At 34.7% G+C, this 16,338-nt stretch overlaps 4 protein-coding genes across 6 annotated transcripts in view; 2 read left to right on the forward strand and 2 right to left on the reverse strand.

Annotated features, from left to right (window-relative positions):
* LOC108686156 (G-protein coupled receptor Mth2-like) overlaps positions 1-2,816 on the reverse strand; it is a 7,127-nt gene extending 4,311 nt beyond the window's left edge. Inside the window, exon 1 of the mRNA XM_018191293.1 lies at positions 2,015-2,816. Within this exon, the coding sequence (XP_018046782.1) occupies positions 2,015-2,069 (55 nt within the window). The 5' untranslated portion in view covers positions 2,070-2,816. The remainder of the gene's footprint in view (positions 1-2,014) is intronic.
* The window catches only part of LOC108686144 (intron-binding protein aquarius), a 23,696-nt gene extending 13,510 nt beyond the window's left edge, over positions 1-10,186 (forward strand). The window contains exons 4-15 of the mRNA XM_018191269.1: positions 4,578-4,691; positions 4,974-5,077; positions 5,235-5,346; positions 5,425-5,638; positions 5,739-5,787; positions 5,864-6,099; positions 6,516-6,903; positions 7,264-7,512; positions 7,595-7,952; positions 8,055-8,311; positions 8,539-9,673; positions 9,749-10,186. Of these exons, the coding sequence (XP_018046758.1) occupies positions 4,578-4,691; positions 4,974-5,077; positions 5,235-5,346; positions 5,425-5,638; positions 5,739-5,787; positions 5,864-6,099; positions 6,516-6,903; positions 7,264-7,512; positions 7,595-7,952; positions 8,055-8,311; positions 8,539-9,673; positions 9,749-9,997 (3,465 nt within the window). The 3' untranslated portion in view covers positions 9,998-10,186. The remainder of the gene's footprint in view (positions 1-4,577; positions 4,692-4,973; positions 5,078-5,234; positions 5,347-5,424; positions 5,639-5,738; positions 5,788-5,863; positions 6,100-6,515; positions 6,904-7,263; positions 7,513-7,594; positions 7,953-8,054; positions 8,312-8,538; positions 9,674-9,748) is intronic.
* A 109-nt stretch (positions 10,187-10,295) lies between these two features.
* Positions 10,296-12,995, reverse strand: LOC108685612. The gene is made up of 3 exons (XM_018190488.1): positions 12,760-12,995; positions 12,063-12,289; positions 10,296-11,188 (listed from the first exon to the last, which is right to left on the reverse strand). Exons 1-3 carry the CDS (start codon positions 12,808-12,810, stop codon positions 10,357-10,359), a joined length of 1,110 nt encoding a protein of 369 aa, XP_018045977.1. The 5' UTR covers positions 12,811-12,995; the 3' UTR covers positions 10,296-10,356.
* A 2,617-nt stretch (positions 12,996-15,612) lies between these two features.
* LOC108686672 overlaps positions 15,613-16,338 on the forward strand; it is a 2,583-nt gene continuing 1,857 nt past the window's right edge. For 2 of the 3 annotated variants that reach the window (XM_018192098.1, XM_018192111.1), the window contains exons 1-2: positions 15,613-15,851; positions 15,916-16,133. In XM_018192098.1, coding sequence (XP_018047587.1) covers positions 16,056-16,133 — 78 coding nt within the window. In that variant the 5' untranslated portion in view covers positions 15,613-15,851; positions 15,916-16,055. The remainder of the gene's footprint in view (positions 15,852-15,915; positions 16,134-16,338) is intronic. The other variant, XM_018192104.1, reaches the window with a different exon arrangement.

Consider the following 16,338-nt stretch of genomic DNA (forward strand, 5'->3'; position numbering starts at 1 on the left):
TAATTTTTATATTTTTTATTTATAATGATATATCTCGGTCTCGCAATCTCCGCCAGATAATATTATTTTTGCGAAACGATTAGCGTCGTTAATATATATATTTTTTCGCTTTCTCTCTCGATTATTTTGATGAGTTTTCTGGTATGATTTTCTGACCTGATCATAACCGTTTCGCCGATAAACATCGAGATTATAATTTTATGAACAAGATACTTCCTATATCGTAAATCATCAATAGAATCTACAAACGCGTTTTACAACACGTTTTAAGAATAATAATCGTCGAATATTATTGTCATGTAATTTCTCGGAAAAAATCTTGACATTGAAAATAATTTTTACTTTTCCGTAAATCGTGAGATTAACTATCGGCACAGACGTCACCTCCTTTGCTTGCCGCCGCTGCAGGGACGACTTAATTAAAGCGATGTAAACGCCGTCCATGTTTAATTAGACACAATTGCCATATTACGTATAATGAGCGAGCGGAATAAACAATTGTCACTTTTATGCCTGACGTGTCGTCCTTATCATGTCATGTTTGTAAATATACGAAAAAAAGAAAAGTATTACATTGATAAATTTTCCGCTGCTCGTAACTATAATAAAATTTATATAAAACAAAAACGGAGACAGTACAATCATGGGATTTTTTTACGATAGTGCAAGAATAAGTTACGGGTAAGATATCCGAATGAGGCTAACAATATGATGCGTGACGTTCGTTCGCTTGAAATATTTTATTCTATTAACAGAAAACGCACACAAACGAAAGCTCTTGATAATCGAACTAGTTTACTTAATGCACACTATATCTCCACATCAAATTAGCTTTACGAAATGTCACGATAAAGTATTAATCTCGTCATCTACATTTATAGAGAATTTACTACTTTTTCACAATAATGTACAGTGCGCTTATCTTGATATTAGTTTTTAACGACTCTAAGCGGATTTACGTTTTCCAAGTAAACAACGAAATATTTCTCCCAAGACACACGTGCACATATGATGTATGCATTAATATTGATTGCAAATTGATTATCTAGTAATAATTCTCTTTAGTACAGCCGCTTCCTTGTTCGGAAAACACTGACGATAAATTGCAGTTTTTTTATCGATGATCACGATATTTCTTATAATCATGCATTGTATAACGATCCGGTTTTAATAAATTAATTGAATATCGATTTTGAACGAATATTCTATCGGATTGTATTAGCTATAAATGAATGATTGCAATTTCTAGTAGACGAGTTTGCATTGTAGAACATCAATGAACTATATTTTATGATTTTACGTAAATATATTTTTTTAATATATTTATATTAAAAAATGAAAATATATAACCCGCAGTTTAAAAAAATAATAGATTTAAATTGATAAACTAAAACGAAATTACACTTACATTTAGTGATTGGTTGATGAAGTTAATTTCATAAATAAAGCAAGGTGCACAACAAATATGAGTACAAATGTACAATTTGCAAATTCGATTCTGTTTTTCATGTGCAGATTTGTCAATAAAATACTAACAATCGTGTCTAAGCTAAACAATTTTTGTTCGATATCATTCGATCTTCCTTTAAGTTTCTGATGATGAAGTAGATAACAGAAAAAAACATGATTACTAGACGCGGGTTTATAAAATAAAGAGAATAAATGATTATTTAAATCATAAAATGCGAAGCATGAATGATTTCTGAATATATATTTCTTCCTACTTGATGAAACTATGATGTTTTAGGCTAGATGAGAAAAAACTTTAGTGTGTGTGTGGTCTTTTCTACGCTGGAAAATTTTCATAGTACGAAGCTTTAGAGAATGGAATATAACTATTCATTTAAGAAATTCGAAGTGGAAAATGATTTTGCAATGACAGTTTAATTATAACGAGCTTGATTATGCAGAGAAAACCAGTTTATAGAAGGTTTCTGTGAAAACACTACGAGCAGTAGAGTTAGACGCATAAAGACGAGGAAGTTGATACTCAAATTAAGCTTACGAAGCTTACCTCTGATTGACGTGCTCAGCTGCCTGCCGTAAATCACATCGGACAACGACATCATCTCTCGCTCTCGTTACCGCATTTCCTGATTCCTCGATGTGCAAAGCGAGTCTGCTTCTCGCCGATATAGACAGCTAAGTTGGGCGCCGCTAAAGAAGTTGTCGGCAACACGAACTTCAAAATGTTCTCCAAGAGAAGAATCACTTGTTTGGCGTGATACACACGACTAGGGTCAACGGACTAGCAGGCCACACTGGCGTTTGTCACGGAAGGAATGATTGCTTTCTGTAATTCTTATGAGAAGTTCTTCAGCAATTGAGTGACAAGATTTCGATACTACTGGTTGCTTCTATCGCGATTTTCCACAAATAACTTCCTGTCAATGTACTTCTTTTACTTCCTCCCCCGCCCTTAGACTGTTGCAAACGTGAGGAGCATGAGAAGATTGCGACGACCTTATCGGCTTCTTATCACTCGATCTTTGCTTTTATTTCAAAACTGATGAAAAAGGCAATTTCCTATTTGCTCAGAATGATCCAGACAGGATGTCTGACGCACGTTATCGAAATCACGAGAAAAGCCCTCGACGCGTGTCACGTGAGCTTTACAGAGAAGTCTAGTGAGTGTTTTGATGGCCGATACGATTGAACTCTGATAAGCGATTGGAGTGATGAGTCGTGTTGGAGCTCACGTTGTTGCGCTGCGAGCGAAACTGAACGTGACGGTAGACTGTTCTCCGGAGCTTACCAGCGATGCAGAGACGGTTGAGATAGCGCCAATCCTCTCCCACTTTTGAATGGACTCGTGCAGTGCGAGCTACCAAGCTACGTATTTGTTTCTTTTCCTTTCCATCCTTTTTTCTCACGAACCTTTCGACTCCTTCGAGAATATTGGCCAGATCAAAACAATGATTCACTGAATCAGTCAGATTTCTTTTCAAGTGCGCACTGATACGCAAATAGGAATGCAATCGTGAAAGCTATTGAGGAAGGAGTGATACTAGAAAGAAAATATAAAAAGATAGACATCTAATTAATTAAGAAGAGAGGAAAAGGAATTGTGGGCATAGTAGTATCGTAGTGTTTATGAACGTCACGCTACATGATTATTCTGGCAGAGAAACGTGTTAGAGAAGTGTAGTACCGTTATGCATTCAACATCTTTTTATACACAGAAATTAAAATGCTGATACATGTACCCATAACACACTGCAAACACTATCCATGAACTACTCTGAAAATTTAGAATTATCTTCTGAGATATTGTATTATATACGCATATGCGAACGAAGGCCGCGGTGAAACACTAGGAAATTCTGATAATTACGATGATTAATTACTATCATTAACGTTCAGTGCGATATTTCCTTTAAACTGCAGTTGGTTAACCGCATTTGTTTGATATCTGGAACATGCAAACGAATCATATTAATTGGCACGCTCATGACTTATTAAGTATACTATTAGAGGTGAATTGATTAATCTATCAATCTTGAAAGTTGTTCAAAGAATATGATAGATGCTATTACGTTTAATGTAATGGGACATATGTAAAATCTTAAGATATTAAAAATCTTATATATCAATACAATAATAATAATTATATATAATGTTCAATAAATTTATAAATGTAATAATAAATCATTACTATTATATGTTACATAATAATTATATATATATATATATATAAAATACATTTTGTACGTAAACAATAGAAAATATAGAGTATGTTAAATGAGAACTGTATCTTCAGAACTTCTTAGATAGTCTTAAACCACCTTCTTAAAAATATGAAGCAAATATATAGTCTGAATTTTTTTATAGAGTTACAAATTTTAAAAAGATGATTAAAAATATTTTTTAAATTCTGAATGAAATGTATGGGAAATAAACATTCATTCCTCGACAAAAAAATTTTAATTTCTCTGAAGGATAGAAACCTTTCCGTTTCACGAGAAAAACGGTTAATATATCTACAGCCGGTCCTTTCGTCGACTATGACGTCAAAGTACGATTATAAATGCAACGATTCTGTTGATTCTGGTTTTATCGCATATAGGCATAGCCATGTGTCTCTATGAAAAGAAAACCATACTCTTCTCGTAACTTATCTTATCCTTATTGTTATGGATTTTTTATTCACTAAGGCAGGTCCAATTTGAATTAATGGTCCAACAGATTGTTTTCTTGGGGATAAAGGAAGCATTACTTTTTTTCTTCTTGTGCTCACGAAATATAAGAAAAGCTGTCCCATAATGTACGCTCGATCGTACCAGGTCGAGCAAATCGAATACGAACAATAACCTAAACTAATCCGATAAAGTTGAAGAAATAATAAGTCTTTTAGACAAAAATTTGATTTAATTATAAACTAAAATATAAACTAGGAAAATTAAATTTTTTTAATCAGAACTATTGATAAACTTTATTAAGCATTTCACGGCATTAATATTTAATTTTAGCAATAATATAGTTTATTGAAAGGGAGAAAACAAATTAAACCAAACGAAGATTTAATTAGCTCCCTCCTATATAAAGCTTGATTATCTTCACTTCGCTTTTAATTATAGCTTTTAGAAATGCTCAAGTTCTATGCCCGTTTCGAGATCAGCGAGGAGACTGGCAATCCCTTGACGGATCACGACATGACGGAGTTGCATTACACTAAAATTACGTCTTTACAGGTACATAAGAATTTCGATCACTATTTAAAAAATGATTTGTATACGCGCTGAATAATTTTAAATATGTAAAATAATAAGCAAATTCCTGATTTTTATATTATGTATATATTTTACCAAGTTGTATGATTTTCGCAAATCAATTGTTGATTTACTATCATAAAACAAGAATTTTAATTATGATTAATCCTATTAGTTGCATCATTAATACTGATGCATGGATATTATATACAATAAATGCTTGAAATCTTGAGATTAATATTATTAACTTTTATTACTCTACAGAATGCAGTTTTTGCGAAATTTCCGGATCTAAGAAGCTTCGCATTGGCCAATGTAGCCAGTGTCGACGTCAGAGATGCTTTATATAAACATTTTGGTTCACTCAGGTAAGTTTTGCATTTAATAAGAGTATCCTAAAAAATATGTAAAGTATTAATTTTGAAAATATTGCAAGATAATTATTAGAAGAGAATAATTATATTGATGTAAAACCATGTGAAGCACTAGCTTCGTTGAATTGCGAATAATATTTTTTTTTTTTAGTCAAGAAAAATTGAGATCTATCGCTAGTTACTTGAATTTAGTACCGCCCACGGAGCGAGAAAAAGATGAGAATTGGTATCGCCTGGATATAGACTTTTTACGTGAATTGCTGGTGGGTGTAAAAAAAGAGAAATATTGAGAGATTTTATCCAGCCAATCTGAATTCAGAGAGCATGCATTTTAATTTCAGATATCGCGACACGAGCGTAGGCCATCGCAGCTTGAAGAGCTGAATGAGATGCCCCTTTATCCGACCGAGGATATCATATGGAACGAGAGCATCGTCCCGACTGAATATTTTTCTGGCGAGGGCTGTCTGGCTTTGCCAAAATTGAACTTGCAGTTCCTTACGTTGCATGATTATCTTCTACGAAACTTCAATTTATTCCGTTTAGAATCTACATGTACGTATAAAAAAAGTAAAAAAAATGACATTTTTCATTGTCGTATCTAATTTATGATTAAATACATATATCAGTCGTTAAATATTATCGTTGTTTGCAGACGAGATACGACAAGACATTGAGGATGCCGTAAGCAGACTGAGTCCTTGGTATGTTAAATCAACGTGTTACCTTCTCTTCTCGCGAAAGTAAAAGTGATAATATTTCTTCTTTCTTCGCTTGTAGGCGGGCAGAGGACGGTGGTGTCTACTTTGGTGGATGGGCTAGAATGGCACAACCTATTACGCAATTTGCGGTGGTCGAAGTGGCTAAACCTAATGTCGGCGAGAACAGACCATCAAGAGTTCGTGCCGATGTGACCATAAATCTTAGCGTTCGTAAGGAAATTAAATCCGAATGGGAAAATCTTCGTAAGCACGACGTGTGCTTTCTTATCACAGTTAAGCCGCCGAATCCTATCGGTAAGATAAGATGGATATTAAAAAGAGTAATTTAAAACTGTTTTATAAATAAAAATCAATTACCTAAAGAAAAATATGCTGACATACATAATATGTTAATAATTTGTAATATTAATTAATGATTTGCTATAATAATTAATTATCTTATTACAAAAAAACTAGTGTAATTGCAAAATGTATTTGCAAAGATAAATTGTCTCGTTCAGAAAAACAAAGGTTTTTCCATTTTATTATCAATAAAACACGTTTTATTACAATCAAATGATGATTATGTCAGCGAAATTTAGTCGCTTTCGTACGCAGTAACAATAACGATTTTATTCCAACAATAAATTTTTTTTTATTGTTTTATTGTAATAGCCTCGTATAATAATAATATAGATCAAAATTCTCAGATAATTGTCGTATTATCGCAGGCACTAAATACAGTCATAAACTTCCCTTCGTGCCACAAGTGGGTCTAACGACGGTGCGAGGATGCGAAGTCGAAGGTATGCTCGACTCGAATGGCAGAGTGATAGAGGATGGCCCTGAACCGAGGCCGATTTTGCCGGGCGATTCGCGCACTTATAGAGTGTGGCTAGATTGTAATCAATATCGAATCGATATGGACAACGCTAGTCATGGTGGCGAAGACGTATACGAGGGATTTAATATCATAATGAGGCGTAAACCTAAGGAGAACAACTTCAAAGCTGTGTTAGAGACTATAAGGGAGCTCATGAATACTGAATGCGTTGTGCCCGATTGGTTGCACGACATAATCCTCGGATACGGCGATCCAGGTGCAGCATGCTATTCTAGGTAATCTCTATCTATTGTTCTATCTCTATACATAATAATAAAGCTGATGGTGTATTTCTTGTTTGATTGCTTGAAACGGCATCGATTATAAACGGATGAACAAATCTGTCTGAGATTTTAATAGATATATTCCTTCTATAATTTAGTAGATACATTCTTCTGTAATTATACCTTTCTGCAGTTATTCCGGCAGTATCTTCCAAGCAATAATTATTTATCTTGATTATTTGTTTGAAAAATAAATTAACATTTTTGCATTTCTGTAATAGTTTGCACAATTTACATTTGTAATAATCTAAAAAAAATATATTAAATCCATAATCTTTATAATTGAACATTAAAAAATATTTGATACAATAGAATGCCAGATGAAATTGCAACGATAGACTTCAACGATACGTTTCTCGATATCGATCATCTACGAGCCAGTTTTCCTCAGTACGAGATCAAAACGAATCCGGAGGACGAAGGAAATCTGGTGCGGCCATTCCAGTTAATTTTCGAAGATGTCCTTGCAAAGCACAACAATGATCCGATGAAGAAGATTATTATAGTTAAACCACACGTGCCGCCCAGTAGAGGGCCATACAGAGCGAACGAACCGAAAAAGTTAGTATTCACTTTGTGTTATAGTGCATTAATAGCACGTGTTATTTTTTGAACGGAGAAGGAATATATTGCTACGTTGCAGAAATCAGATTCCCTTTACGCCAACGCAAGTCGAAGCTATACGAGCTGGAATGCAGCCAGGTCTGACGCTGGTCGTCGGTCCGCCTGGTACCGGCAAAACGGATGTCGCTGTACAGATTATCTCGAATCTATATCACAATTTTCCCTATCAAAGGACGCTGATCGTAACACATTCCAATCAAGCGCTTAATCAATTGTTCGAGAAGATAATGGCTCTCGATATCGACGAACGGCATCTGCTGCGTCTCGGTCACGGAGAGGAGGCTTTGGAGACGGAAAAGGATTTCAGTCGCTACGGTAGAGTCAATTACGTTCTTGCCAAACGTTTAGATTTGCTCTTGGAAGTTCAAAGATTACAGGTATTTATCTCTTAAATCAGTATTGTTATCAGTATCTCTTAAATCAGTATTATCAGTATTGTTTGATTATGTCAAGTCGTTACAATGTATTTCTTTTTTCAGGAATCTTTGAATGTAAAAGGCGATGTCGCGTATACATGCGAAACGGCGGGTTACTTCTTTATGTATCAAGTGTCCACGAGATGGAACCGGTTTCAGGCCAGAGTCAAACAAAGACAGCACACAAGTGAGAAATCTGATTTATCTTCCATAATTGATGAGGAGTTCCCTTTCCACAAGTTCTTCGACAATGCCCCGCAACCACTTTTCAAACGAAATTCGTACGAGGAAGACCTCAAGATTGCGTGCAGTTGTTTTAGGTAAAAAACGTACATTAAACTTTTAAGCCCAGTGATGTTAGAAATCGTTTTGAAATCTTGGACGAAAAAAAAATTAACAAATAATATTTGAACAATTTGGCTATTTAATCAATGTGATTGGTCAATATTTTCTCCGAGATTTCGGAAGGATTTTTAGCATCGTAAATACAACACTTTATAAGATGGATAATCATAACTGCTTTTTATATCGATATATTTCTATGCAGATACATTGAGAGGATATTCACGCAATTAGATGAGTTTCGCGCTTTCGAATTACTGCGATCGGGTCTCGACAGATCGAAATATTTACTCGTGAAGGAGGCCAAAGTAATTGCTATGACCTGTACGCATGCAGCGCTTAAACGTCGTGAACTTGTCGACATGGGTTTCAAATACGACAATATCCTCATGGAGGAGTCCGCGCAGATTTTGGAAATAGAAACTTTCATACCATTGTTATTACAAAATCCTCAAGATGGATATAATCGTCTAAAACGTTGGATAATGATCGGGGATCATCATCAACTGCCACCGGTCATCAAGAACATGGCCTTTCAGAAATACTCGAATATGGAACAATCACTATTCGCGAGATTCGTAAGATTGGGCGTACCCACCGTCGATCTCGACGGCCAAGGTCGCGCCAGACCTAGCATTTGTAATCTCTACAATTGGAGGTATAAGAAACTGGGTAATTTGGCGCACGTAGAACGAAGTCCTGAATATCTGGTAGCAAACGCCGGTTTCCTATACGATTTCCAACTAGTGAACGTCGAAGACTTCAACGGCGTTGGCGAGAGTGAGCCTAGTGCCTACTTCTATCAGAATCTCGCTGAAGCCGAATATTGCGTCGCGGTGTTCATGTACATGCGCCTGCTAGGGTATCCGGCGGACAAGATCAGTATCCTGACTACGTATAACGGACAGAAGCATCTAATAAGGGATGTAATAAACATTCGGTGCGCAAACAATCCTCTGATAGGCCGGCCGAATAAAGTAACAACTGTCGACAAGTACCAGGGTCAGCAAAACGATTATATTTTGCTCTCTCTGGTTAAGACGCGCGCAGTTGGTCATCTGAGGGACGCTAGGCGTTTAGTAGTAGCAATGTCTCGTGCTCGTCTCGGTCTCTATGTCTTCGCTCGCGTATCCCTCTTCAAGAACTGTTTCGAATTGACACCAGCGTTCAACCAATTGATGCAGAGACCGTTGAAACTACAATTATTGCCACAGGAACTCTATCCCACCGAGCGACCGAACGATGCTGTGTCCTCAACTGTCCCGATGGAAATCGAGGATATGCCGCATATGGCTAAGTTTGTTTACGATTATTACATGGAGAAAGTCAGCGGAATGAAGGTAATTTCTACTTGTAAATTGATTTACATATATTGTTTTTTTATTATAATAATTATATTTCTTCGTCATTTTCAGGAGTCGCAAAAGATGTGGCAGAAACCGGGAATCATGCAGACAATGGGCAGTCCGACGCATAAGGTTTCCGTTCATCCAGGTGCCGATGATGATACTGACGACGAAGAGGAACTCAATCAAGATATCTCTGAAATGAAATCCAAGGAAGAATCCAAAGAAGAATCTAAGGAAGAAATGGCGGGAAATAAATACGAACCTATAAAGAATTTGGTCGAAGATCCTCCAAGCGAGGCCGAAGACGACCGTTAAGTGGCTCTATGTATCTATGCACAAGATTGATACAAGAGACATTAGGAAATTGGCATTTCGGAAGTAGAATAACCAATTTTATAGCATGGAAATAAGACAGCTATTCGCGCCAAGTTCCAAGCTATTGTAAACGACATTTGTTAATAATCAATTCATCGATATCATTATACTTAGCAAGAATAGGTATTTTATTACGGATATCACTATACAATAATGTAATATATATAGTCTTGTATATCGAATTAAGATAAACTATACTTTTTACAGACGTCAGTCGTACCAAAATCTATTTTCTCTCCTTGCAAAACTTTCTTTAGTCGCTTATAACCACGTTTGAGCACTTCACACGTGTGTGTATCTCACGAAAAAAGATTCATTTTTTTCTTATCTACTACCCCCTTTCGATGAGCTTCTAGTTTCTGCAGCTTCGACTTCTCCTGTTTGCTCGAAGTTTTTTTCGAATCATTTGATACGCTTCGTCGTACGCTCGAGGGCACATAACTATCGTCGAACTTCATCAGTTTACTCGGGAATTTGAAATCAGGCTCATACTCTTCTATAGAGGGGTTGAGACCCTTGGAATTAGGCACATACTCTTCAAAAACGCTGTTGGGTATCTCTGTGGTAGCGCTTGGTTCGTAAATCTCATAATTCGTCTCCACTTTGTTAACGGAGTTCGGCACGTAACTCACATTTTCTGCGATGAGGCTTTTGCCTTCGCACAGAGTCGGCGTGTATTCGTTCAACGTTGATCGCATATTTTCCAATGCGCTTTTCTGGCTGGGAACGTATTTGAATGGACACGATTTCTTTGTCTTCGGCGCATCCGGGATGTATTCTTCCAACGGCGCGTTCTCTAAATCTTCGAAGAGCGTATATATCGAACACTTTTTCCTCTTCAAGTCTTTCTGCTCCTTCACGCTAGCGCTCGGAGTCTCAGTCTTTTTTGGGATAGTCTGCGTCGATTTCTTCGGTGTCTTCTTTAATCGATCGGTTTTTGTCAATGTTTGAATGGGAGATTTTTCTTCTTTCGTTCGTTTCATTGCGTCGTTCTTCATTTTCACTTTACTCTTCTTCGAGATTTCGTCACCCTCTCGCTTCACCGGTTTCTTCCGGGCTGGTGACACGTGTACCTTGATCGTGGGCAAAGACGGCATGCCACTTGCGTTTTCTGGATGTTCGAAAGTGTATCTGTTAAACGAAATTAGCGAGTTATTATTATTATTATTATTATTATTATTATTATTATTATTATATACACATTCGTATATATTTCTGATTGCGATAGAATATATAGCGATAGAAACGATTCGTTTTAATTTTACAGAATATTGTTTCTATATGTAACAAACTCAATTTATCATTGACTTTTAAGAAATGCATACCTATTTTTAATATTAAACTGTTATAAAAATTTTATTCCAATGAGATACATCCTGAATATAAGATTGAATTTTGATTAACTTAATTAATGATTTATTCAACTGGCAGAATTGTTTCCAATGAGTTTTTAATTCACTGTTGTCTCCATCTTTTTTCCACGCGCCAAACAATAAAAGAAATTAATATAAGTCATCACTCAATAAATTAATCGTCGATAAAATATAGGTAATTAGGATTTTATTTGTCTGGGGAAAGAAATTAAAGTTGAAACTTTTGAACTTGAGGAAGATAAGTATGAACTATTGAATTGTTTTGTTTTATATTATTTTTAATTAATTACTAGAGAGTAAGTAAATCACGAAGCATACGTATTTAATTTATTAATTACACTTTATTTTTTTCTTAAAAAAGTAACCTGATTTCTCTAACTTAAAAAATTACTTAACTTAAATTCATAACATTATTATAGTTGTCTTTTTTAAATCTTTCTATAACTTTCAATTCTGTTCTCTTTTTCAAAATTAATTTGTGAATATCCATTAAGCATTAGAAAAAATAAACAGTAAGTAATTTAAATTAAAATTAATCTTACATTTTTTGCTGGAATCAGGCCTTAATTGATCTAATCAATTCACTAAAAAAAAGTCAATCAAAAATTCTCGAACGACAATTGCATTCTTACGTGACTTCCAACTGACGAGTCGACTTTCTCCATTCGCATCCCCGTCCTTCGCGATGCGATTCATCATCCTGACGGCCGTTTCGCAGAACCGCTCGCTCCAATATCTTATAGAGAGCCGCCCAGTCCTCGACTTGCAGCCACTTGTTCGTGACGACCTTCTGGTTCTTGATTTCTACCGTTTTTTCTTGCACGGTGACCACGGCAGTCGCCAGGCAATCGTTCGAGGCCTGCGGACACGTTGCGATACGATATAAGCAATAAGCTCTATAAATCGCTGCATGTTCGTTCCAGAAAATTATTAATGAGAAACGTTCCGCTAACTCGCGATGATTAAAACGAGCGAATTGTCATGACACTATCTCCTATTTTCGATCGTTCAAAGACAAAAACCGTACGTTTTATTATTCACTTATTGAAGGAGATATTCCTCGATAGTTTGAAGAAAAGGAGACGAGAGAAAAATCACTCCATATCATAACACCATTTACTACTTTCGACCGTTCAAAACGTAAATCGTACGTTCTATCATTCACTTATTGAAGGAGATATTTTTCGACGGTTTGGAGAAAAGGAGATAAGAAGAAAATCACTCCATATCGCCCGGTTTTCGCAACAGATGTTTGACAGGCGCGTTCATGCGCGCGCGGGCGCGCGGCGCACTTGACAACCAGCTGTTGACAGCTGTTGCACGCGGTACCTTAATCACTTCCAGATACTGGCCGTCCCGGAACATGTTCGCGCTCGACATCCGTGGAGCGTTATGCCTCCACCGCCTTGCGTGGTGGTCGACCGCGCGATGTAGTAATCAAGGACGACTCCCACAGCTGATGACGAGCTGTCGAGCTGATGTCCATGGTGGAAGAAGACAGACGAGTCGACGTGCGTAACAGCAATTCGGAGCAATCAGCTAGCCAATCAAATTTGGGTCTTAAATAGTAGCGCAATATTCAAATATAACATTGATAAAGTAAACATTGATAAATTAAATGTAAATTAAATTAATAAAATGAAAATTAAATATAAATGTAAATAAAAATATGTAATAAAAAATGAAATAATTATAAACCATTATATTAATAAGTTGTAAATGTAAATGTAAATTAATAAAAATATGTAATAAAAAATAAAATAATGATAAACAATTGCATTAATAAGTTAATAAATAACTTTTTCTCAAAACATCAATGGTTAGTAAATATATTGTTGATTATAAATATGAATATTATATAAAATTGGTTATTCTAATTTCTTACTAACAGTTTATAATAGAAGCTTTTTTTTTAAATAAAATAAAAATAAATAAATTTTAAATAAAATAAAATAATTGGAAAAAGTACAATAGAAATTTTCAAGTAAAATAATTCTTTATTATATTAACTGTCTTCTAATGCACTACATTATGTCCAATATGTATGTTGAAAAAGTTAATATTTCTTTTTATCTTCTTCTTCGTACCGTAGCATACCACTTAATGTTTTTCTATCATAACAATCAGCCCGATGATATAAGATATTTCGCGTTTTGTTGTACAACATATTAGATGTAGTAAAAAGAAACTATTATTTTTGCATGAAATTGAATGGAAAAATAATGGATTTTTTTTTACTACACCTAATATTATGAATGAAACATTATCAGATCACTTACGAATAGAAAGATTTATTATATAGTTAATATATAAATAAATTTTGGCAATTTAGCCAATTGCCAAAATTGCTCTTCACAAGCAAATTTTCAATATTTTTGCTTGCCTAACATCTTGCATTTTTAAAATACACATTCGGATAAATAAAATTTCCATTTTAATCCGTTTTCATTTAATGGGAAAGAATTTTTATAGCATATTTCCTTTTTAGTTAGTAACGCAGCCGTTCCTTCCGTGACAAACGCCATTGTGGCTTACTAGTTCGTTGACCCTAGTCACTTGTGTTGCAAAACAAGTGATTCTTCCCTTGGAAAACATTCTGAAGTTGCTGACAGCTTCTTTGGCGTCGCCCAACTTAGCTATTTATATCGGCGAGAAGCAGACTCGTTTTGTACATCAAAGATTAGAAAACGCGGTAACGAAAGCGAGAGATGTCATTGTTCGACCTGATTGACAACAGATAGCTGAGCATGTCATCAAGCAGAAATAAGCTTCGTAAGCTTAACTTGAGTGTCCGTTTCCTCGTCTTTATACATCCGACTCTATTCTTACGATGTTTTCACAGAAGCCTCCAGTAAATCGATTGTATCTGTGTCGATCATAATCAAGTTGGTCATAAATAATCATCAAATTGTCATCACAAAATCATTTTCCGCTTCGAATTTCTTACATGAATCATTATATTCCATTCTCTTTGTTATGAAAATCTTCCGTGATTCCGGAAAATCTTCGTGGAAAAGACCACACACATTCTAAAGTTTTCTTTTCATTTAGCCTAAAATACAGTTTTGTTAAGTAGGAAGATTCAGAAATATTCATAAATCATTCAAGTTTCGTATTTTACGATTTAAATAATCATTTCTTCTCTTTATAAACATGCGTCTCCCCAGCAAAGGAAATGGATTAAAATAAATAGAAAATTTTCAATCCATCCGAATCCATATTTTAAATCTATAAAAATGAATTGGATTCCATATAAAAAAATTGTTATATATGTAAAAGTTTAAATAAATTAAAGCAGTAATTAAATGAAATTCTACAATTATTATTTTAAAACTTTTATACAAAAAATATACGCTATATATTATAGAGATATGCTCCATGCAATTCCTATAAATGAATAAAAATGCATTCAGGATTAAAAAGTATTCATTTTAATATTCATGAATCAATATTTCTGAAAATTTAAATTCATTTCAATTCATTCTCGTTTGCTGGGACGATTTACGAAAAAGTAAAAATGATTTTCAATGTCAAGATTTTCCTAATATCTCTAACATCCCTAATATTAAATACGTCTTTTTATGAAAGCAATTTTTAAAAAGAAATCCGTTCTTAGCATATTAAATGCATATGTAATTACAATATATAATAAAATTGTTTAAATTTAAAGAATGAAATAATTTAAGCTTAAACTGATGATTCTTTTTCTTTTTAAAAGAGAATCCATGGATTTCTGATAAACTCATATAATTGTATCGTTCATATTCGAGAGGAAAATTTCATCAATTTTTTAGCAAGCAATCACTGTGTTTGTAATTCCTTCGTGTGAATTCCTTCAGAACTGTTCATCTCAACTGTGCTTTTTTTGTTTTCTTTCTTTTTTTTTTTAGTCTTTCTTCCTTTCTATTCGATACTTCGGTGTCGGAATACCGGCAATACACTGGCCTCCAATGACTTTCAGGATGCATCTTTTACATTTCGTGATCGTTTCAGACGATAAGGTGCAGCTGAAAAGTGGATCTCGCATAAATTGACTGGGAAATTTGATAACTAATCGAACATCAATTGCTTTCCATTTTCCAAGTGATACTGAGTCTAAAGTTATGTGATTATTTTATATTCAGATTATGATGTCACTACTTGCTTATTTTGATGAAGTAATCACATAACAACATAGTTTATAACCTTACTTTTAATGTGAGTTAACAAGACTCAATAAAGGAATAAAGAATATGATCTCTCCAGTTTGTACAGACTGTAGGTAAAAATTCAATTGTATCTCACTTGTGAGAATGAAAAGGGATGTGCATTCAATTGAGTTATGACATCACAAATAAGAATTATGTGAGATTAGTGTAAATGGAAAGCAGTTAAAAATAATCACGCAAGATCAACGACAGACAGTCGGGTATTAGAAAAAGGTATTAGAAAAAATTAAGGAAATTATTATGATGAAAATTGCACGTTACAAGCATTATGTTTCAGTAGTCGAAAGGATACCGAGCGTGAATTACGAGAAGAAGAATTGTGAGGACATAACAAATAGTCGAACAATCATTGTGCATCGAGTCAGCTGATCCTGCACGAACGAATATCCTTGCACGTCTTTGTTCAGGATTGCGTGGATGATGGCGCGCAAGGATGCTCCTTCGATCTTCGAACGATTGCAGATGTTTATGGAGGACGAGAAGGAAGCAGGAAAGGTACGCGATGTTTTCCTAACCTTTGCCACGTTTGCTACGTTTGCCACGCGATTTCCGCACAGAAGTACAGAACACAAATTAACAGTAACACACATAGAAAAATATTTATTCATTAAAAAATATCTAATTTATTTTCTTCCTTTCAAGAAATGGTTACTTTTAATAAAGAATATCTTGATTATTTTAAGTATATTAGCTTATATAT

Source organism: Atta colombica, unplaced genomic scaffold (assembly GCF_001594045.1).
Source record: "Atta colombica isolate Treedump-2 unplaced genomic scaffold, Acol1.0 scaffold100, whole genome shotgun sequence".
In the NCBI taxonomy this organism is placed as follows: Eukaryota; Metazoa; Arthropoda; class Insecta; order Hymenoptera; family Formicidae; genus Atta; species Atta colombica.

Excerpts from the sequence above, each read along its gene's own strand:
- LOC108685612 (XM_018190488.1), bottom strand. The coding sequence starts at position 12,810 with ATGTCGAGCGCGAACATGTTCCGGGACGGCCAGTATCTGGAAGTGATT. Across the intron at positions 12,290-12,759 it reads AGTATCTGGAAGTGATTAAG|GCCTCGAACGATTGCCTGGC; the intron begins GTACCGCGTGCA and ends ACGTGTCCGCAG. Across the intron at positions 11,189-12,062 it reads ACTCGTCAGTTGGAAGTCAC|ATACACTTTCGAACATCCAG; the intron begins GTAAGAATGCAA and ends TTCGTTTAACAG.